The sequence below is a fragment of the Sphaeramia orbicularis genome, chromosome 5, assembly GCF_902148855.1.
Source record: "Sphaeramia orbicularis chromosome 5, fSphaOr1.1, whole genome shotgun sequence".
Lineage (NCBI taxonomy): Eukaryota > Metazoa > Chordata > Actinopteri > Kurtiformes > Apogonidae > Sphaeramia > Sphaeramia orbicularis.
The window spans coordinates 55,223,541-55,248,434 of record NC_043961.1 but is presented as its reverse complement, the minus strand read 5'-3'; the positions used below and the strand labels follow the sequence as shown (position 1 = coordinate 55,248,434).

At 34.6% G+C, this 24,894-nt stretch overlaps 1 protein-coding gene across 1 annotated transcript in view; it reads left to right on the top strand.

Moving 5' to 3' along the window:
• kif17 (kinesin family member 17) overlaps positions 1–23,189 on the top strand; it is a 31,176-nt gene extending 7,987 nt beyond the window's left edge. Inside the window, exons 4-14 of the mRNA XM_030135022.1 lie at positions 1,480–1,669; positions 4,583–5,035; positions 6,401–6,495; positions 6,601–6,766; positions 6,870–6,988; positions 10,647–10,753; positions 11,923–12,151; positions 13,987–14,245; positions 14,400–14,467; positions 17,326–17,449; positions 22,837–23,189. Coding sequence (XP_029990882.1) covers positions 1,480–1,669; positions 4,583–5,035; positions 6,401–6,495; positions 6,601–6,766; positions 6,870–6,988; positions 10,647–10,753; positions 11,923–12,151; positions 13,987–14,245; positions 14,400–14,467; positions 17,326–17,449; positions 22,837–23,030 — 2,004 coding nt within the window. The 3' untranslated portion in view covers positions 23,031–23,189. The remainder of the gene's footprint in view (positions 1–1,479; positions 1,670–4,582; positions 5,036–6,400; positions 6,496–6,600; positions 6,767–6,869; positions 6,989–10,646; positions 10,754–11,922; positions 12,152–13,986; positions 14,246–14,399; positions 14,468–17,325; positions 17,450–22,836) is intronic.
• Positions 23,190–24,894: the final 1,705 nt, after the last annotated feature.

Below are 24,894 nucleotides of genomic sequence, written 5' to 3'. Positions count from 1 at the left end.
TAAAAGTGTGATAGCTGAAAGAATAAATGATTTTGAATATCTGTTGGTTCTCCTCTGAGAACCAACAGCCTGAAGGCATCCTATACAACCTATAAACAGTGACAACTCCATTTTTCTGGGTTCAACTGGACTAGTTTTGCTCTTTTGACGTAAAACTAGTCCAGTTGAACCTCTAAGAACTACCAAGAAGAACAATGACCTGGGCAAATGAGAAACTGAATGAGAAATTGTCCGTATTGTAGTTCCAAACTCCAAATTTTTAACAATATTCTGCTTGTCACCAAATATTTGTGTAACATTGTGCGTAATGTACATGTATAAATGATAACACTGGTCAACAACAAATTTATTGTTTAAGTTTTTTGAGCTGATTTAGGATCATTTTGGTGTGCTGAGTCAAAAAATCACATTAATTTTGCTCAATCAGGTCAACTTTCTGAACTATGCTACATATTGGCTTTTTAACATTTTTGCTTACATTTATGGGCATTTTCACATCATATGATACAAAATTCTTTCATATTTCTTGCAATAAACGAGTTCTGAAGATTTTACTTTTGCCAATTTATGATTAATGGTTTTTTTAATATTACAGGTGAATGAAATGGCTTTGACTAGAAGATCTTGCAAAAATAAGCCTGACGTATTCTGCTACATCTGCGGTGAATACACCATTGTACCTAACAGGAATCAAGTCACAAGTTTCATAAAGTGTGCTTACCAATCTTATTTTGGTATTAATTATTATATTTTGTGAGAAGATCACATTTTTCAAAATCAAATTAGCAAAAAAACACCTGACCTGATTGAGAAAAACAGATGTCATTTTTGGATTTAGCGGTGCAAAATGGTCCTAATTCAGTTGAAAAAACCTAGACAACTTGCAAAAAAAAATTTTTTTGTAACCCAGTGTAGGTTGAGGCATAATATTGTTAAACCCACACTTATTTTTCTTACAAATTTCTTTTTTTTTCAGGTTATTCATATGTTTTATGTTAAAGGATAGTTTGTAAATGGAAATATTTTCATAATTTAATGTTTTTATTGCACTAAAACAAAGAGAAAAAGTTGTTATCATTTATAGGTTGTGATGCTGTTACTTTACTGGTCCAGCCCACTTGAGATCCAGATGGACCTGGAAGACATGAGTTTGACACCCCTGACCTACAGCGATGCGTCATATTCTATAAGACTGGCATGTGTTTATAATGTCACTGCTCTGTGAGAAACAAGTAGCTCTAAAAAAGTCAAGTTTACAAGAGCTCAGAAAAACGAGTCTGTTTTCAGCTTTGTGTCAGTTCATTTACTAGTGAATTCAACAAGGTTGTTGAAGAGTGTATTTTGCTTAAGAAGGACAAGTTCCCATTGACAGTGCTAATATTCACACAATATGTTGCCATAGTGACTTAGTTGTCACAGGATTCCCTGTGGGTCAAGGTGCCAGCTTTGTGTTTATGTGTTTTTGTTTGGTGAATGTAGCTGAAGGAGCATCCGGAGCGTGGGGTGTATGTGCGGGACCTGTCCATGCACACGGTCCACAGTGTGGGAGAGTGTGAGACCATCATAGAACATGGCTGGAGGAACCGGGCGGTGGGCTACACACTCATGAACAAAGACTCGTCCCGTTCCCACTCCATCTTCACGATCCATCTGGAGATCTGCAACACCGGTGAACACACACACACAATACTAATGTGTCAAAACATGTCATTACTCTGATTTATCTTATAGAGGTTTTATGTTTGTGTAGAGCAGTGCCAGGAATTCAAATGGGGTCGCCTGAAATTTCTAGTAATTGATAAAAAAACAAACAAACAAACTTATAAATAAAAATATATGGTGAGTTGACAGAGACAATCCCAAAACACAGAAGACATGACAAACTCTGCAGCTGAAACTGAAGTACTGTGGTTCTGTTTATCTGTCAAATGTTCATTGTGGTCAGTTTCAGATGCTGCAGCTCTTTCATAATTTATAGTTTGAGTTCTTGTTTGTTCAGTATTAATTGTCAGCCTTGTAAATACAAGCTGGACTAACTGTAGATATCCTGACCAACACTGTAAAAAAATATGTAATTTAACAGAATTTTCACTGTTTATTTTACAGATTTTTCCTGTATTTTTAAGATACAGGAAAATATCAATGAAATGACAAAAACAGACTGTGATTTTACACATCAAATGTAAAATAACAAGAAAAAACTATAACTGTGAATAGCCATAAAATTTCCATTTAAAAAATTTTTTTTTTCTTTTTTCACAGAAAAATACAGTTAAAATACATTTGCAAACGTATCACAATTTCACAAATATTTCTTTTCTATTTATGAGATTAAACTGTTAATTTAAAGTTTAATACTGTAAAAAAAATAAATAAATAAAACGAGATAAAATTATTGACAATTAACCGTAAAAGAAGTATTTGTTCTGTAAGTTTACCAAGACTTGTTTGTTAATGGACAAATATCTTGTATATCTTGAATAAATGTATTTTTGTGAATGTATAACATGTATAAGCACTGATAAACTGTCCAAATACAGTTTTTATCGGTGGATTTTACAACTTAGTCTCATTGAAAATTATTTTTATGTATGTATATATATATATATATATATATATATATATATATATATATATATATATATATATATATATATATATATATGTGTATATATATATATATGTGTATATATATATATATATATATATATATATATATATATATATATATATATATATATATATATATAGGTAATTTAATTGTTTTAATACATGTAAATATTCTTTGTTAAACATTAATAAGTGAAAAAAATATGCAAAATGTCATGTAAAGTTAGGGCAAAAAACTGTATGTTAATTATGGAAAATTACCGTAGTTTTATGAGATGGTTATTTTACGTTATTTTACAATATTTTTCGGCACCCCTGCTGCCGGAATATTACTGTGTTTTTAGGTTGTTTTTTTTTTTGTTTTTGTTTTTTTTACACAGTGAAGGAAAATCAAATTCTCACTTTGTGCAGTAATCTACACCTGGCTTTTCTGTCTCCGTCCATAATAATATACATTATATAGACTAAATGTCATCTAAAATTAATGTTTATTTGCAACGTAGTATAACAAACTATTACATGATCCAAACCAAATCAATTTTATTACAAAAAAAAAGGCTAAATTTTTAATGTCTGGGGTCGCCAGAAACTTGAGATGTTAAAATGGGGTCACAAGCCAAAAAAAGTTTGGGAACCACTGGTGTAGAAGGATGTGATCATTTAATGTTTATGGTTCTACCTCTAACTGGATGCATTTTTCCTCCCAGTTTTTCCAATACTTTATTAAATGTCTCCAGATGGTTCTTTACTTTAGAACACATTGCACATATTTATCAGTTTTATATAAATTAGCTCTAAAAGAAAAACAGTATATTTTTCAAGGCTTTAGAAACCAAGGCAAACACATAAAATAAGAGGAGATGGAGTAGAGTGGATACATTTTCACTTTTGCTCTTTTGCTTTTTTGAAACATCCCCTTCCACTCTTTTATATGACTACTTTTGCAGAGGCTAATTCTTCTCTTACACAAGGTTTGTTCTTTTGTTCATAGCCAGGAATTTAAACTTTGACAATTTGGATATTTCCCTGTTTTTGTCAGTTACTTCTTTCAATGTTGATGCAAAAATTTTATTAGAGATTTTTACCTCTGCCAGGAGGTATTGTGATCACTTTGCTTTGTGTGTTTGTTTGTTTGCATGTTTGTTTGTTTGTTTGTTAGCAACTTTACGGGAAAACTATTACAACCATCTTCACCAAATTGTACTCACAGATAGGCCTAGGCCGTGGGAGGAACCCATTAAATTTTGGGCCAAGTAGGCCAAAGTTCAAGGTCACAGCAAGGTCACAAAATCTACAATTTTCCTATCTCTCATCATTGAGCAATTTTCGAAAATTCATAAAAAACTCGAAGCAACTCAGATTAGCCTCCAATTTGATACATCCGTAGCTTCTAACAATATCTTGTATCTGGCACAAAATTGTCCACATCCACTGTGGAATGTGGACTCTGTGGACATTTCAATTTAACGTTGAAAATCCCATTTACAACACTTTTTTCATTATAACTCAACAAATATTGATTCTAATATAATTTGGCATACACATGACTGGTACCAAGCTTCAGCTTTTTCTGCTGTATGGAACAACCTTGAAACTGTTTAATTTAAAAAGAAATAGTTTATCCACCCATGCACACCGTTCAGGGTGCTTGTCGAAGGTTTGCGTTCTCTGAACACTTGTTTTTTTAATTTACTTTTTGTTTTTTTTATTTTGCACACAACAACAAATCAAACATTAGGGCAAGCAAAGAAACAGATTGTGCAGGTGAGATCAGAAAACCTTGTGGAGTTTATAAAATTAATCTCACCTCATTACAGCATTAGCATAAAGAAAGACAATAAAAATAAAACAATAATATATTAAGTACAACGAAAAATATAAACAAAGAATAAAAGGAAGAAAGAAAGATGGGAGATGTATTTATTTTTTCCAGTTTGCTGATGGAGTTTCCATGCTGTCTGTTTATCCTCAGATGCAGCTGGTCAGGACCATCTCCGAGCGGGTAAACTCAACCTGGTGGACCTGGCAGGAAGTGAGCGCCAGTCCAAAACCGGAGCCACTGGGGAACGCCTGCGTGAAGCCACTAAGATCAACCTCTCCCTCTCAGCTTTGGGCAACGTCATCTCAGCTCTGGTGGACGGACGCTCTAAATACATCCCCTACCGCGACTCTAAACTGACCAGACTGCTGCAGGACTCCTTGGGGGGGAACACACGTACCTTGATGATTGCTTGCCTGTCGCCTGCAGACAACAACTACGAGGAGAGCCTGAGCACATTACGCTACGCCAACCGGGCCAAGAGCATCCAGAACAGACCTCGGATTAATGAAGACCCCAAGGATGCTCTGCTACGACAGTACCAGGAGGAGATCAAGAAGTTGAAGGCTCTGGTGTCGGGGCAGCTGGGCACCACCAACCTGTCATGTATGTGTGGGCAGTTTAGAAGAGGAAGAAGAAGGTGGAATTAGGGAAACAACAGTTTATGGCGCACTTTGTACATCTACCATTAACTAGTCATTTATTAGTAGATTATTACCTTTTGTATTAATCATTATAAAATGCTTTATTCTGCATCACTGTAGTGTACACTGCAAAAATCAAAATCTTACCAAGTGTGTTTTTCTCATTTCCAGTCAAAATATCTCATCACACTTAAAATAAGACATAATCACCTAAAGAGTAACTTGTAAGTGAGAAATAAGAACTTATTTTTAGACAATAGATCTGGAAAATCTTATTTCAACAGATCTTTCCAAAATAATTTTCACTTGTTCCATTGGCATTTTTTTTTTGATTAAGCAGAAAAGTCTTGAATTAAGCAAAAAAATCTGCCAGTGGAACAAGTGAAAATTATCTTGGTGAGATTTCTTGAAATAACATTTTCAAAATCTATTGTCGAAAAATCAGTTCTTATATCTCACTGAAAAGGTACTGTTTAGGTGATTATGTCTTATTTTAAGTGTGTATGTATGTGTGTGTGTATCAAAATATCTCATCACACTTAAAATAAGACATAATCACCAAAAGAGGAACTTGTAAGTGAGATATGATAATTTATTTTTAGACAATAGATCTTGAAAATCTTATTTCAAGAAATCTTACCAAGATAATTTTCACTTGTTCCATTGGCAGATTTTTTTGAATAAAGCAAAAAAAAAAATCCTGAATTAAGCAAATAAATCTACCAATATACATATATACATATATATATATATATATATACACACACACACACACACACACACACACACACACATATATATATATACATATATATATATATATATATATATATACATATGTAATTTGATTGTTTTAATGCATGTAAATATTCTTTATTAAACAATAAAAAGTCAAAAAAATATGCAAATCTCATGTAAAGTTAGGGCAAAAAACTATATTTTAATTGTGGAAAATTACCGTATTTTTATGAGATGGTTATTTTACGTTATTTACAGTATTTTTTCGGCACCCCTGCTCCTCAGTTACCAGAGGCGTCCCCTGCCTTTCGGCACCCCTGCTGCTGGAATATTACGTTTTTTTTTTTTTTTTTTTTTTTTTTTTTTTTTTTACAGTGCAGTAATATTTGAGTATGAGAAAAATGATTTGTCAACCAACTCCAGTGTTTACTATCAATAAGCAGTAATCGCAGTTTCTGTTTATGTCAAAACACAACAAATCATGGGTGGTTTTAGTGTGGATTTATGAGGATATTTGATTTGTGTGTGATTTTTCCTTCCTTCTTTTGCCCTACACACTGTTGTTTTTCTTGCTCTTTTTCATCTGCAGCTCTGTTGGCTGCTCAGTTACCAGAGGCGTCCCCTGCCGTCCCTTCAAGGCCACAATCCAGCATCACAGAAGCAGAGAAGGAGAAGATTAAAGAGGCAGCTCCAGACCTTCTTTACACTAATATATTACTTCACATCACTGCATGCATTCTCTAAGAACCCAGGTGATTTATGGCTCTGTGTCTGTGCTGTTCGCCACAGGAGTACGAGGAGAGGCTGGCCAAGTTACAGGCTGAGTACAATGCAGAACAACAGTCCAAGGTGAAGCTGCAGGAAGACATCGCTGCCCTGCGCTCCTCCTATGAATCAAAGCTGTCTCATCTGGAGAAGGCTCGGACCAGCAGGGGGAGCTCTGAACCAAAGAATGGTACCAGAACCCCCCAGAACACACCACAATAAGAACTCAGCTCATTATGACATGTTCATCACTTCACCTAGAGAGACTCCAAGAGTCCTTTTGCTATTTTCAGTTCTCAGTACTGATCCATTGTTCTGCTTCCTAACATCAGTGAACTCCAGCTGTATCACACAGCGTACTGTGGAAAAGACTGACGCACCCTGCCAGAGTACAGAACCTCCTCTGAACAAGGTAACATACACACACTACTATTACCACTGAACAGCCTCAAAATGACAAAACTGGATCACAAATCAGCAAAGTGATCTTATACTTGAGTAAAAGTACCATTATGAAGATGTAAAAAATACTTTTACTCAGGTAGAAGTACAAAAATACAAGGGCCATTCCACCGAATGGGTGCCATTTCTGTCCCCAGGACATTATATGTATAAATGTGCATGAAAATCAACTCTAAAATACATTTTACTATCAAGCAAAGTGTCCTGCACATTGATCTAATTGCAAATTTCAAATATTTATTTGGAAACATTAATAAAAACTACCTAGAACACTGAAAAATAGCATTTGTTGCCTGTCCCCATTCTCTAATGCTACACTTTACCATGAAATATAATGATTAAAATACTTCAGAAATGTTATTTTTTTTGCATTGTTGTGTGACTCCATATTCTATCTATGCTTTAAATACATTTTTTTCATGAGAAATCCATAGTATTTTTGTGAAAATATACATTTTAGTCATGTCCCTGGGTTCTCACTCAGTCCTGTTACCCTAACGCATTCTCCCCTCTGAAAAATTTGGAATATTCCACAAGTCCCATGTTCAGCAGGAAGTTCCATCAGCTGGATTTTCTGAAGGCCATGGGAAGATCAAAACTAAGTTCTTTCATTTTTTTTTTCTGTATATTGGAGGATATTGTAACTGTGACTGAGAAGGTTAATCTCAACACTCAGCCCTGTTACCAAAATTATTTCTTAGATGTTATTTGTTTATCTTAAAAATACATATTTTTTGCAAATCAGAAGAATGTGCTCAGTGTCATCATGCTATTACCATGAATGCCATGTGGCTGTATTTCATGAACTTGCTAATTCTGTGCTAAAACTCATTCCTGTTACTTTCAGTCCTGTTACTCAAATAAAGAGTAACAGGACTGAGTAACAGTAACGGGAGTGAGTAGCGTCCTCTGGTTTATTGATTTATTAGTGAATGTTACTCAGTATAATACTATTCACTTGCTTTTAAAGTTTTACAGTTGAAATTATTATATTCATTTGGCTAGTTATATTATAGTATATAGAGCAATTTACACGTGTCTGTGCAACCTCCAAATATTAATTAATTTGCATAAAATTTGGACCAAAGTAATTTGGCCAGCTATGGAACCAAATGCAGGGTTCTAGTCCAGAGAATCTGAAAAAAAAAATTTTTGGACCACCCTAACACACACACACACTCATTCCTGTTACCCAGTGTTCATTCCTGTTACTAAATAACTTTTTCTAAAAAATAAAAATAAACCACCGGATTTTTTCAATTGTGTGGTCCATTCTTTGTCCAAGTATTTAATGAATTGCGTCATAAAAATTTTGATAAATTTGAGGTTTGGGTCTCCTTTAAAATGAAAAAATGACTTTGCAGTTTTAAGAAAATTACAACTTGCGTGCATATATAGTGATTTTTTAGTCACAAATATTAATTATTTTAACATGTAACCAACCATTTCTTTAAAATAAACACTTTGTTGAGAGGAAAACAAAGGAATTAGTTGACAAGCTTTGAAGTGTCCTTTTTAAATGTCACATGAGTTTTGGTAACAGGACTGAGAAAAATGCAATCATGTTCCGCTTAAAAACCTTGTACAAAATGAAATAAAGTTGCCTGAGATGGACCAGTACACATTTTGAATAGTTAAATATGTGTGTTATTAGATTCAGAGTTGAAAAAAGATAAAAAATGAAGTTTAATTTGGAAGAGTTATAACAAGCAAATGGCACCCATTCGGTGGAATGGCCCACAAGCAAAAATACAGAATGGGTCATTTCATAATATTACTGTATTATAATTACTGATTAACCTCCTCCTTCATACAAAAAAAGAAAAGAAAAGAAAACTGTCCACGACAAAGGACATTCCATAAAAAATTTAAAAACTGCATCTGAAAAAACTTGCATCATAATGTTTCCAATATAGGCACTTATTTAATAAAAAACAAAAAAAAGCTCGTACTTTGCTGACATTTCCCGGGTCTTAGGAGGTTAATGCAGTGTTTTTCAGCCTTGGGGTCAGGACCCCACATGGAGTCACCTGGAATTCAAATGGGGTTGCCTGAAATTTCTAGTAATTGATTAAAAAAAAACAAAAATTACCAGTTAAAAAATATCTAGTGAGTTGACAGAGACAATCCTAATCCATAAAAGACATGACAAACTCTGAAGCTGAAACTGAAGCACTGTGGTTCTGTTTGTCTGTCAAATGTTCATTGTGGTCAGTTTCAGATGCTGCAGCTCTTTCATAATTCATAGTTTGAGTTCTTGTTTGTTCAGTATTAATTGTCAGCCTTGTAAATCCAAGCTGGACTGACTGTACATATCCTGACCAAGGAAAATCAAATTCTCCCTTTGTGCAGTAATCTACACCTGGATTTTCTGCTTCCCTCCATAATAATATACATTGTATAGACTAAATGTCGTCTAAAATTAACGTTTATTTCCATCATAGTATAGCAAACTATTACATGATCAAAAACAAATTAATTTTAGCAAACCACTGTATTAATATGACTGTCTTTGATGTTGTCGATTGTTGTGGTGAAGTTAATTCTAATGACTGGACGTACTGTCGGACAGATTCAGCTGTAGTGATATAAACCATGATTTGATTTTTATTTTATAGTTATAATGTGAATATGTAAAATGATGACATACATTGTGGCTTTAGTTGACAGAGATGTGTACACATATGGCTCCACAGACTACAATGTTCATAAAAATACAACTTTTAATGCAATAAAGGCATACAAGGTTTTATTTTACAAGGCTCACAAACCACATGACAGAAGAAGCAGCAGTAGAAATTTTCAGTCAAATCATCATCATATATAGACATTTATTTTCATACCATTAATGTAACCCTTGTATGGTGTTTGGGTCTGGGGAACCCGTTTCCATTTTTTATTAGAAGTAAAATGATGAGTGATTATTTTTTTAATGAATTTTTTTCCTCTCATATCTTGATTATATTACATTTCATAAAAAAAAATAAATAAAAACGAGTAGCGCTTTAATTAATAAATGTGATCTAGCGAAGGCAAAAGGCGAATATTTTATGTTGCTTGTAATTGGGATGAAGTAAACATCTGTTGAGTATTTAAACATTAAATTGGTTGATTATGTTGAATTAAAAACCCACAAATGCAGCGGGTCCACCACACCCACGAACACTGGCTGAATAACAAAAATCTGAACACCGCACAAGGTTTAATAATAGCAGTGCACCTTAGGGTTTCCCATCTTATTTTCATTTAACTCTGACATGACTAACTTGAAAATGGTGCAGTTATCAAGTGTGAATCAAATGATTTCAGGACCAAAGCAGCCCCACTAGAAATAAGCCAAATATTTTTCTGTTTTTATTAAATTTTCTTATTTGGAAAAAAAAAAAAAGAATCTGCCGCTGGGGTAAGCAAAGTTTGTATAATTAGAATATTTGTCCAGAAATTAGAATTATTTTTCAGAAACAAGGCTTTTTTTTGTAAATGAGTGAAGTGCCTAATGATTACCTATTCACTCTAAACTACATGTACATTAAAATTATCTTTGAATACAGTAAGTATTGATGTTTAGAGAAAAATGCTTAATGTATCTGACGTATTTTGTGACCCAGCCGCCGGAGCCTTGTGCTGCAGTCCAAAGAGGTCCAGATGAGGAGACAGGGGATCAACCTGATGCTGCAACACCAGAGTCTATGGACCAGAAACATGTTCTGGAAAGGTTTGGAGGCTACACTAACATATGGGTGCTTCTATGAAACTGGTCCTAAAAACAGGACATGGGGGCTAAAAATTCAAACCAGATGTAGACGAATGTTATGAAGCAAGTTTGGAAGCACTTTGGGTCTATTTTAAAAAATAAATACTTAATGAGATAAAAGAGAAACTATTTTTCAGATAAAACACATTTTTATATTATTTTACATTATATTTAATACAAAAATCTGCATGTAACACAGTCAAAAGGACACGAAAATGACATGCTACTATTTTTTTTTTTTTAAATATCTCTTTATTCTCTCACAGGTGCATTTTGGGAATTGAACTAATTATGCAAGGCAGAGTGTTTCATAAAAATGACCGCTGTTGCAAAATCACTTGTGATTTATATGGGTTTAACTGGACAGGTTCTGTATGTAACACAAGTGGACATGATGGGTTACATACAAAACCTGGAACGAGACTGAGATTCATGAAAAACCCACATGTCTGGATTAGAAAAACCACTAGGATCATCAAATTTAACACAGTGTCTTTATTTATATCGCTATATAAGACCATTTCAAATCAAGTTTTCAGATCAAATGTACTGACACTTAAGTAGTAAGTTTCATGTCCCAATTTTGGTCCTATTTTTGGCCCCAATATTTTATTAAAAATTTGTTAATTTTAGGATGACTCAAAGCAACAATTTAATTTTTTAAATTTTTTTTTCTGGGATGAGACTGAGATTCATGAAAAACCTGCGTGTCTGGATTAGAAAAACCACTAGGATCATCAAATTTAACACAGTGTCTTTATTTATAGTCTATATAAGTTCATTTACAGACATGTTTTCAAGATCAAATGCACTGACACTGGGGTAGTTTTTCCTGTCCCAATTTTGGTTCTATTTTTGGCCCAAATATTTGACAAAAAAATTCATTAATTTTGGTGTGGCTCAGAGTAAGCGTATAATTTTTTTGTATTTATCTGAGGTCATTATTAGGTACATCCTGGGGGGAAATATGTCTAAATTTCTCTTTTATTATTGGGTCTAAAAAGCTGGGAAAGACACCAAAATGTGCCCAATTTCATAAAAGTACCCATATTTTACTTCTACACACCATTTCCTTTTGTCCTCGTACCTGCGGTGCATCTACCATGCAGTCAGACTCATGTGTTCTCCAGGCTGCAGCAGCTGGAACAGGAGGTGGTCGGAGGAGAACAGGTCAGAAATAAAGAGTTCCAGCAGAGACACAGACAGAGGAAGAACCTTGCTGATCAGAGGAAAGTCCATCTTATCCGGGCCTTGTCAGAAAACAGCGAGGACAGCGAAAATGTGCTGTTTAATGTTTACAACTCCATCCAGGAAGAGGTCCATGCAAAAAGCCAAATGTTGGTCAAAGTCCAGGGGAAGGTGGGTCGCTGTCATGGATGTGATGGGAGTCTGTTTGTTTGTTTTTTGTTTTTTTTTTGCCCCCATTCTTCGTTTATTTGAAGAAGGAAATCATGCAAAACTTCCTTTTCGGGTATAATTCAATGTCTACACCTAAAATGTGAACGAAAGAGTGAGTCGCTAATCCAAGTTTTTTAGTAGAATATAGAACAAATAAAACGAGCAGAGAAGAGGGCTTACTCCACTTCTTCATCAACAAGAATAGACACATTTGCCCTTTTATGCATGAATTATGAGAACCTGAGTCGAGATTTTTTTCTTGAGTGTTTTTATTCCTCTTTAGGCATGAAAAAAATGCGATTGAATTTTTTTTTTTTTTTTTTATGAACCTGTTTTTCATGGAGTTACAAACCCGTCTGCTCAGCTGGACACCATACATTTAATCTTTGAAGCAAAGAAAGATGGATTTAAAACCCATCATCAGAAAGCGATATACTGTGTGAAAACTATTCATTCATTCATTAATTTTTTCTTTATTTCGAGCATTTACGCAATACATGCAAAATCAAAATTCCAAAATCATTTATCTACACTCGAAAAGGAGTGGGGAGAAGAAAAACTATGAAACAAAAACATTTCTTGTGCAGCTAATCTGATGTTTTCTCACATTTTATAACATACCCTCCTTGACCCTTTCATGCATAGTGGTCACCACAGTGGACAGTTATTCTACAGCTGTTCTCTTGTATATTCATGGGTTTTATCAGCCAACACAGTGGACACTTATGCATCATCCCATCCCGGACGAGCCCCCAAATTATGTTACGCCCCGGCCTAGGGGTTTACCAGGGCGAACATAAAATGCTCAACTTTTGTCCCCTCCCAGCTCCCAAACACACACGACAGTCGAAAACTAAAGTTTACAATGTTTATTACAATTATTTTTCTCTAAACAACTAGGGAAGGGTTAGGGGAGGGAACGGCTAAAACAACAAACAAAATATCTTCTGCAAAGTTTAAACTAACTTACCTACTCAAAATAAATGCAAACAAATAAAATACAGAAAACTTACCTAACTACCTAACCAAAAACAGGAGAAAAGGTCAAAACAAAAGAGCCAACCTCCCCTACCAGATAAAGGATCGATTTACAAAAAACATCAATTTACAACTACAAACGATCAAATTTTACACAAGCACACGAAGACTGACAGTCACACACACGAACACAGGGTTGGAAGCTGGCAGGAGGCAAGAGAGAGCATGGATGGAAGCTCCAGGGCCATTTTTAAAGGGGCCGGTCAATCACCCTCCACCAATCAGCACCTGCAAACAAACAGACACAAAAGGGGCACAGCACACCTACAGGACAGGGGAGAACACACACACTAAACAGAAAACACATACATATACATATAAATAGACAACTATGCTGTTCTTGATAAGCCTGATCTGCGGTAACATGTTTGAGTGTAAATCAACGAACAAAACGGGCTCTTTTTTTGCATATTATCTCCATGAAGTGAGTAATAACTAGCATTAGAATATGTTAAAATGTGGGAAAACATCTGATTAGCAGCATTAAAAATGTTTTTATTGCATAGTTTTCCATATCACTCTCTAATATTAAGTTTTAAATACATGTTTCTTTGCTTCAAAAATTAAATGCATGGGGTCCGGCTGAGTGGACATTTTTGTAACTGCTTAAAAAAACAAACAAACAAAAAAAACTCGATCGCATTGTTTTTTGTTTTTTTTTTCATGCCTAAAGAGGAATAAAAAAACTCAGGAAAAATATCTTGACTGAGGTTCTCATAATTGCATGAAAGGGTTAAAATCTCATTCTCCTGTCACAGCTGAAAGGAGCCAAACTGGAGATCCGTGACCTGCAGGCAGAGTTTGAGGTGGAGAGGAACGACTACCTGGCAACCATCCGCCGACTGGAGCGGGAAGGCCAGCTGCTCCACGGCCTGTTGGAGCGTATGGTGCACCTGGTGCGCCGCGACTGCAACTACAGCAACCTGGACCGTCTGAAGAAAGAAGCTGTCTGGGATGAGGAAAGTGCAACCTGGAGGCTGCCAGATGTAATGGTGCAGAAAACAACGCTACCCTCAGGTGCAGTGTGTGAGGAAAACGTACAGAAACTACACTTGAGTATGAGCAGCTGCAGGTTGGATGTTGACACTATGTATTGTATGTTTTTCTTGTATCGTTCAGATCTTGCCTCTAATATATTCTCTTACTCTTTTTCTCCTTTGCTCTTTTACAGCAGTGACCCCAAAGTTGCCATCTCAGCGAGGCTCTGCTGCTGACTCTGAAGATCCGTTCATGGTGTCTGTATGTACACTGCAAAAATCCAAATCTTACCAAGTGTATTTTTCTCATTTCTAGTCCAAATATCTCATCCCACTTAAAATAAGACATAATCACCTAAAGAGTAACTTGTAAGTGAGGTATAATAATTTATTTTTAGACAATAGATCTTGAAAATCTTATTTCTAGAAATCTTACCAAGATAATTTTCACTTGTTCTGCTGTTAGCCGATTGGGCTAAAAAATTATATTAATATTCATCTACTATAAAAATATAATAAATCAGGACAATGAATGTTTTTTTTTCAACTTTTGCTCAAAGTTTAGACCCTAATGTTAATAAAAGTACATCAAAAGTGTATTTTAGTGCAAACTTTAATGTTCAAACATGATTTTTAATCTTTGTGGGGTGAAATATACGCTATTAAAAATCTCCAACACGAACAATTAATTTATACATATCATCGTCAGTCCAGCCGAAAAAAAACAGGCGAGGATAAAAAATTCTAATTTCTCTTTTAGTTTGTTACAGTTTACTCAGGCATAGTAATAGATACAATATTTTAGACAATGGGAATAGATTCTGTGAGGTCTCTAAATGTCCATAGACACCAAGAACATCCATATGAACCTTATTAGTGTGAAGTAATTCTTCATTTACTTTGGGTATGTCTTTTTAGGTATGGTCAGGGAAATATGGAAAATATGGTCTGGGTTAAACAGGTTCATTAAAAAAAAATCCTGAATTAAGCAAATAAATCTGCCAGTGAAACAAGTGAAAATTATCTTGGTGAGATTTCTCGAAATAACATTTTCAAAATCTATTGTCGAAAATTAAGTTCTTATATCTCACTGAAAAGTTACTCTTTATGTAATTATGTCTTGTTTTAAGTGTGATGAGATATTTTGACTAGAAATGAAAAAAATACACTTGGTAAGATTTAGATTTTTGCAGTGTAGATCAAAAAGGAGTGGAAGGAAGAAAATGTATTAAATCCCACCCCCATCTCACATTTATACAACATAACATATTACTTTTGCTTCCTTAATGATATAGTAACATTTGTTTAGAGTCCTAATAATGTCAATAACAGACACACTGCAAAAATCAAAATCTTACCAAGTGTATTTTCCTCATTTCTAGTCAAAATATCTCATCACACTTAAAATAAAACATGATCACCTAAAGCACAGGTGTCAAACATGCGGCCCAGGGGCCAAAACCGGCCCGCCAAAGGTTCTTATCTGGCCCGCGAGATAAATTTACAAGGTGCAAAACGCAAAAATTACTCTGAAGATATTAACAGTCAAGGGCATCAAACTCAAAAATAATTACATAATAACCTAGAAATAATGACTCCAAATTTTCTTTTTGGTTTAATGTGAGAAAAATAATATGACATTATGCCTGTAAATAATGGCAACACCAATTTTTTCTCTTTGATTTATTGCAAAGAACATTAACCCTTTCATGCATAGTGGTCACTACAGTGGACAGTTACTCTACAGCTTTAATCTTGTATATTCGTGTGTTTTGTTGTTTTAGTTCCATATCAACCAACACAGTGGACACTTATGCGTCATCTCATAAAATGCAATTCATACCATTATTGTAACTTTGCTGTTCTTGATTGGTTCTTGAGTGGAAATCAATTGTTAATATTTATTTTTTGCATATTATCTCCATGGGGTGAGTAATAACTAGTATTAGAATATGTTAAAATGTGAGAAAACATCAGATTAGCTGCATTAAACATGGTGCCATTACACTGTTTTTATATCACTTTATGATATTGGGTTTTAAATACATGTTTCTTTGCTTCAAGAATAAAATTCATGGTGGACATTTTTGTAACTCCATGAAAAACAGGTTGATTTAAAAAAAAAATCAATCACATTGTTTTTTTTTTTTCATGCCTAAAGAGGAATAAAAACACTCAGGAAAAAAAATCTTGATTAAGGTTCTCATAATTCATGCATGAAAGAGTTAAATTCTGATATCCTTTAACAATAAAATGTCAATAACCTGAACAAATATGAACAACCTGGAATGTCTAAAGAAAAATAAGTGCAATTTCAACAATCTTCTGCCTGTTTTGTGCCTTGGTAGATCTGATCTGTAATGCACATGTAGAAATCATAAATTGAGGCATAATATTGATAAAATTGTACTTATTTTTTTTCCTGAAATTTCAGTTTTTTGTAGTTATTCATATCTTTTTTTGTTTTGGATAGAAATAGTTTCATCATTTAATGTTATTTTTTTGCACTAAAAAATTTAGAGTTGTCACTATTTATAGGCTATTATTATTATTTTACTGGTCCGGCTGCTGGAGATCAAATTGGGCTGAATATGGCCCCTGAAAGAGCATGAGTTTGGCATCCCTGACCTAAAGAGTAACTTTTCAGTGAGATATATGAACTTATTTTCAGACAGTAGATCTTGAAAATCTTATGTCAAGAAATGTTACTAAGATAATTTTTACTTGTTCCATTGGCTGATTTTTTTGCTTAATTCAAGATTTTTTTTGCTTAATTCGCTACTGCAAAGTTTTTTAGTTTATGGGGCCCTTTTTTTTAGACACATTCCAGAATCTTAAGTCCTTTTTTTTTAAATCATCAAGCACACCTACATCATGACAGGTGAGGGACTGTGTTGAGCATGTGACAGTGAACGACGTGGGGATAAATGGGATTACTTTGAGGGGATTATCTTTTATTTTGTTGTGGGATTGTTTTGTTTTTTTCCCCTTTTTTTTCTTTTCTACAATGTACAGTTCTGTATTGTTTGTAGTCATTATTGTTTGCATTATTTATAAGAAAAACATAATAAAATGATAACAGTAAAAAAAAACACACATATTCTAAACTGTGTCTTTTAGCAGGTGGAAGAGGACAGGTATAAGGAAATGCTGGACCGCAGCGACAGTGAAAACATCGCCAGCAGCTACTTCAAGTCCAAGAGGGCCAGTCAGCTGCTGGGAGGTGATGCTACAAAGGGACACGGTAAGACCTGGACCTGTACACGGTCCCCGAATCAGACTGTCATCAGTATGTACGTATCTGCTTTCATCCTTTATTTGTCTGTTGTATTCATGTATTAAACCTGGATAATGTAACTTCAGTCTGTTAAATGAGGCATATTTTATGCTGCGTGTCCTTTAGGTTTTAAACCCACACTCCAAACTATTAGAATCTGATTATTGGTGTCAGTATTATTTTAATCACACAGCACTAATTGGTTACAGATCACATGTCACTAAATGAGAAAACGTTAATTTATTTACAAGTACTTATTATTTCTTCTCCCTTCAATAAAAAAAAATGATCATGTTGTTGAAATTTTATTGAACTGTACTTTCTTTAATTCAGGGGCATCAAATTCACTGTAGTTTAGGGCCATATAAAGCCCAATTTGATGTCAGGTAGGCCAAAAAAAGCAAAACTGCAGCATAAAAAGGTTTACATTTACAAACTATCCTTATGCAAAAAACCTGAGCCATCAAATCATTGACAGAAAATTCCAGTTCTTTGAAACTGGAGCCTTTATTGGTCCTTCTGAACAACCAAAAAACATTTTTTTCAAATATCAACTTCCATGTATGAGTTTCAATTTTGTATCATATTTGACACATCAGGTCTCAGTGCTCAAATATTATTATTTTTGAACAAACAAAAACAAAACACAAACATGTCTGACAAATTGGTAATTCCTTTTCAAAATTGGCAAAGTTTTACCTCCTTCATCAATGACAATCGTGTCACTGGAAAGGCCTCTGGTGAACAAATTCCTCCCCCTTGGTGGAATATCTGTGTATTGCATGTGTCTAATTGTATACATCAGGTTTTTGAATAATAAAAAAAACATCACACTGATCATGTAGAGGGCTTCAATACTCATGTATCAAATATGATACGTTTGCTGTTATAGGGTAAAACAAAAAACCTGTAAAACCTGAACATGTATGAACAACCAGAAATTTCTTAAGAAAAATAAGTGCAGTTTTTGTCATAGAAAGCCTTGTGGGCTTCTTGTGGAGAGTCGAAATAAAAGTGTTCATTTAGGAATGAGACCTGAAGATGGGCAGGGAGCAGCAAGAGGAATTTGATTCCTTTCTGGTAAAGAGAATTTTGAAAGCCACTCGCTTTTTGGCCAGCGTAGCCCTTATGTCTGGGTATACTCTCAGCTCAGAGCCGCAGTAATCCATCTTATGTTGTCAAGCCCATCTGAGGACTTTTTATTTCTCCTGGAAACACAGGAACTTGATGATAAAGGGTCTCGGTTTTCCTGTTCTGGGGCCAAGGGAACGGTGAAATAAGTGCAATTTTAACAATATTCTGCATCAGCTTATCGTTTGCATTGCATTACAACATGCAGATCACAGTGGATTTACACAGACACAACACATTCAGTAACAGGCATCTGAAACTGAAAAAAATATTGTATTTAACTTTATCGTCAAAACAACTGGTCAAGACCCAGTGACACCATTGATTGTTTATGTCTTCTGTGGAATTTTTGTATTGAACCCCTTGGAGGGCCCATTTTGGCCCAAGCACCGTATGTTTGACACCCCTGCTTTAATCAATTTGACAGCGTGCTTTAAGTTACTTCAATTATGTTTTATGTTGGAGTTTGACACCAACATTTTCACTTTTTTCCAAATTAATCTGCTGGTTGTTTTTGGTGTCTGTTGTTGCTAATAATAAGTATCAGTTGTTTTTTGTTTTTTTGTTTTTTTCATAAAGTTTATTTGATAGGGACAATGTAAATTACATAGTATAACTTCTACCTGTTACAAACAAGCTGTAGTAACTGATGATTCACATAAAGACATTATAGCTGTTGCTAGTTTCCATCTCCAGTCCCGAGTCAGGCTTTTAGCAGAGAAAAAAAGAAAGAAGGAAAGAGAGAGAGAAGTAAAAAACATTTAAGGTTGCATAAAATGGCAATATACAATCACAGATGTAAAACAAAAAAAAAAACAAAAAACAAAAAACAAACAAAAAATATATATATACAGGGTGGGGAAGCAAAATTTACAATGAACATTTAGTTGTTTTTTCTCAGCAGGCACTACATCAATCGTTTTGAAACCAAACATATATTGATGTCATAATCATACCTAACACTATTATCCATACCTTTTCAGAAACTTTTGCCCATATGTGTAATCAGGAAAGCAAACGTCAAAGAGTGTGTGATTTGCTGAATGCACTCGTCACACCAAAGGAGATTTCAAAAATAGTTGGAGTGTCCATAAAGACTGTTTATAATGGAAAGAAGAGAATGACTATGAGCAAAACTATTACGAGAAAGTCTGGAAGTGGAGGAAGCAACAAAAAACGTACCAAAGCTTTTGTTAAAGCTCTCAAATCCAAAATCCTAAAGGATCCAACCAAATCCATGAGAAAAATGGCAATTGAACTTGAGGTAGACAACAAGACCGTTAGAAATGCAGTAAAATATGATTTGAAGATTGAAATTCTCATGACTTTCAATAAACTAATTGGTCATACACTGTCTTTCAATCCCTGCCTCAAAATATTGTAAATTTTGCTTCCCCACTCTGTACATACACATACATGTACACATATAAACAGGATTACAGCATATGTAAATATTTAAAGTCACATAAAAGTTACATAAAATTCCAGTAAAATCAGAATTGTTAAAAATGCTCACATCTCTGATTTTGCTTTATCCAGCCTTTGACGCTTTTGTTAAAAGTTTTTATATCTTGTGTTAATTTTTTTTTTGTTTAATTCAAGTTTTATTTGGTTTACAATGCAAGATTTACATATTTTATACATTGATAGTTTTGTTTTTATAAAACAAGACAAAAAACAAACAAAAAACAAACAAGCAAAAAGAACAGTTGAGTAGCAATTGAACAATGGACGTCAAGTATGTTCTTTTTAAGTATTTATAAAGTCTGTCCACGGTCTCCAGCATTCCTTGAATTTGTCATGGTCGAGTCTTAGTGTAAAGGTGAGTTCTTCCATTTGAGCGATTTCTTTAACAAGGTTCTTCCATTCGTCCAGTGAGGGTGTTTTGTCTGTCAACCATTTCCTAGTGATCACTGTTTTGCTGGCAATCAACATGATATTCCACACATATGTTTTACAAAATCCTTTTATACAACCTGGTCATTTACCTAAGAACATATTCTAAAAATTTAAAGGCGTTTTTATTTTCATGACTTTGTCAATACTATTCCTGATTTTTTTCCCCAAAAGGGAGATAATTTGGGACAGCTCCAAAAAATATGATGGTGATGAGCTTTTTCCATCCCACACTGTCTCCAGCATGATGTATCTACATTTGAACCTTTTTGTGCAGATGTTCAAAAAAAGCGAATCACACTTTTCCATGCAAATTCTCTCGAACTAAGTGAAGATGTACTTTTCCATATATTTTCTTGTATTTTAGTCCATTCTTCCATAGTCAATTCAAAATTCCCCTCCTTTTCCCACTTTTCTTTGATACAAACCATACTTTCAGCCCTAATGTTTTGTAACTCAGTGTACAGTCTTGATATTAGTTTGTTGTTTGGGTAGGATTTATATGATTTCAGTAAAATTGTCATTATTCCATTAAGTTGTCTGTCCAGATCTACTTTGTTCATTTTGTCCAAATAATGACGGATTTGTAAAAACCTATAGAAATCTGAGTTGTCTTGTGTTGATTTTATTTCTGTGGGCAGTGTGTTCCATATTTGAGAGCCTTTTATAGAGAATGCTGACTGCCCCATGGAGGTCTTTCGATAAATGTGACAATAGGCACTGTCATTTTCACTTTGTTCGTATACAGTTGAGGACAAAATTATTAGCCCCCCTATGAAATTTTAAGTTTCTTCAAGATTTTCCTAAGTACTTTTTTAACAGAGCAAGGAATTTTCAACATAGCATTTCTGAACATACTAGCTTTCTTTAGAAGGCACAAATTATTTATATTTGCACACCAAAACAGCATTATTTAGAAAAAAAACTAAAATAACCAGGGACATTATTATTAGCCCCCTTTAAGAAATGACCATTTATTAAGTCATGGCACAAACCACTTTTGTGCAATGATGTGCTGTAACTTCACAGGTGATGTGTTTAAAAGTGATCAGGTGAATCAAGTGATTTCACTTAACATTTAAGTTAAAACATGGTATAAAAGCCTCAGTATGGCTCATTGAGCTGTCAGTTGAGAAAGCACCATGCCCAAAACTAGAGAAATCCGTTTGGACCCGAGAAAAATGATTATGGATGTAGACAAAGCAGGAGAGGGATGCACAAAGCAATCCAAGCATTTCCAAGTGTCAAGAACTGGAGTGAGACGTATAATCCAGAAATTCAAAAACAGCCACACAGTACAGAACAAGCCTTGCAGAGATGGGAAGTGAAAGATTTCAAAGACCCTGGAAAGAAAACTAGTGAGAGATGGGTCTAAAGACCCCAGAACAACTGCCAAGACACTGGTGAATGACTTGGCCACATCAGGAATCATAGTCTCTAAGAAGACAGTCACTATAGCTCTGAACTGGAATGGACTGAGAGGATGCAGACCAAGAAAAACTCCACTTTTGAAGAAGACACACCTTTAAGCCAGACTTAAATATGCTCAGGACAACCTGGAGAAACATTCTGCATACTGGAAGTGTGTCCTATGGTCTGATGAGACCAAACTAGAGCTCTTTGGCCATAGAGGCAGCGTTTATGTTTGGAGAAAAAAGGGAGAGGCATAGAACCCAAAGAACACCGTCCCTACAGTGAAACATGGTGGTGGGAGTATTGTGTTGTGGGGATGCTATAGTGCATCTGGAACTAGAAATCTGGTCAAGGTGGAAGGAATCATGAACAAAGAAAGATGTGGAGATTTTGAAAGAAAACCTTAAGCAGTCAGCAGTAACACTGGGTCTGGGTCACTGCTTCATCTTCCAATATGACAACAATCCAAAACATACATCTCTCTTGGTGAAGAGCTATCTTCAGAAGACCAAAGTGAATGGAACTGAGTGGCCTGCACAGAGCCCTGACTTAAATCCCATTGAAAATATTCAGGGTGACCTAAAAAAGAACATCCATGCCAGAAGGCCACCAAATCTGGAGGAGCTGGAAAGATTTGCCAAAGAAGAATGGACTGGGATTCCTCAAAAAAAAGTGTCAGACTTGTAATAAAAAAAATACTATGACTGCAGGCTGTTATCCAGCAAAGAGGATACACAATTGACTATTAGGATCAGGGGGGCTAATAATTTTGTCCTCCACTGTACACACTCACATTCACTTAGAACACATTCATACGACCAAGCAATAATTCTTATCCGTATGCAGCAGGTCATAGTTATACTGAGTTTATGTTCACATCACTGACTCCAGCTGATGTGTGTCTCCTCCTACAGCCATCCACTCCCCTCCCCTATTTAACGGGACGTCCCACCTGACCGTGAGCGGCTCCAGCATGAACCCGTCTCTCAGCCCAGACTCCATCCTGCCTCGGCCCTTCCGCCTGGAGTCGTTGGGCGTCCCAGTGTCTAATAATATGAAGGTAAAGAGGAAAAAAAGCAAATCTCACATCCATAATGAGGGCATATGAAAGGACCGGGACTCCCATGCACTACCAGGAAATCAGGTCTCATGTTGAATGTTAATGTTGAACAGAATGCTACCTACAGTGTGATTTCACCCATGAATGTTTCAAGTCTCTGATGCGTGCACTGTGACTACTCAAAGTCCACATCTTGTAATATTTAACTTCTAATGTATTTTGATGCTTCTAATTAAAAACCAAAATGTTTTGCTCATTCTTTGCACAGCATTTGAAATTCTTCTGCTGATCAGATGTAATAAATGACCTGACTGAGTTACGGCTAATTTCATTCACTTCACAAATGGCAACATGATCTTAAGCGTGTCAGCAGTAGTAAGAAACAGGATCTGGTCCAATAACAAGTCAGACCAGTTTGTAGTGTGAAGCAGATGCATGGCCACATTGTCACAAGTGAGACGAGGATGTGTTGTCATGGCGACAAAGGGTTGACATGTAGTGATCTCATGTTGCATATGACCTTTGGGGTCAGCATCAGATTTACACGTTCACATACTGTATTTTATTGTTCCTTTATTTAAGTTCAGTACAGATTAACCCTTAGATACATAAGTGGGTCCAAAAAGTCACAGGGAGGTTGTTTTCAAGTAATATTTTTGTAATGAAATTATTATTTAACATTCCAGGTATTCCTCAAAAAACATGTTATTGACATCTTGCCATTTAATTTTTTAACCTACCTTTTATAGATTTTTTAAAAATTTTTAGTTTTTGTATTAATACCCCAAGATTCCATGGATGTGTCAGAAATGTTCCGCAAATGGCTCACTCACTCACTCACTCACTTATTCTAGTGCTGTTTTATACTAAATATTATATATTATATACTATATACTATATATACTTTGCTTTTCAAATTTTCAAAATCTATATATATAAAAAAAACATTTTAACATTCCTAAAAATGCTAAAAATAAATAAATAAAAAAATGAAAATATTTAAAACAAGAAATCATTCTTTTGTGGAGTAAAATATAATACAAATGATTATATTTAACATGACAAAATGACAGAAGTGGCATAAAAACACACTGATTTTAACAGGGGAAATGCATTTTTGACCCATTTATGGAAGAGTAGAGGGTTCAGTCACTTGTGCATCTAATGTAAATGGACTGCACTTATGTAGCACATTTTCTACACCAGGGGTGTCAAACTCATTTTAGTTCAGGGGCCACATACAGCCCAAAATGTCCTGAAGTGGGCCGGATCATTAAAATAATAACATAAGAATATATAAATAATATCAATTCCAAAATTTGTATGTCTAACTTCTATGTTTTAGAGTGGAAAAAAGTAAAATTATTTTATCAAAATGTTTACATCTACAAACTATCCTTTAAAAAAATGTGGAAAAACATGAATCATGAACAAAATGAAATTTATTAAGAAAAAAAAGTGCAATTTTAACAATTTATGCCTTTATTTGGCCTCAGCTTCTCATTTTCACATGTTCATTACAACGTACAGATCACAGTGGATCTACAAATACACAAAACATTTAATAACAGGCAGAATATTGGTACAATTACACTTAATTCTCTTAAGACATTTCAGATTGTTCATATTTGTTCAGGTTTTTCACATTTTTTGTAAAAGGCTAGTCTGTAAATATGAAATTTTTTTGTGTAATTTTACTTTTTTTTTTTTTTACAATAAAAAAAGAGAAAAACTTGTGGTTTTCATTATTTATAGTTTATTATGATAGTATTTTACTGGTCTGACCCACTGTAGATTGAACTGACCTATAATTATTTTAACATCCTTGATTATGAATTTCTTCAGTGTAAGTTTTTTATTTCACTAATTCATCCCAGGGGCCAGATTGGACCCTTTGGCAGGCCGGTTTTGG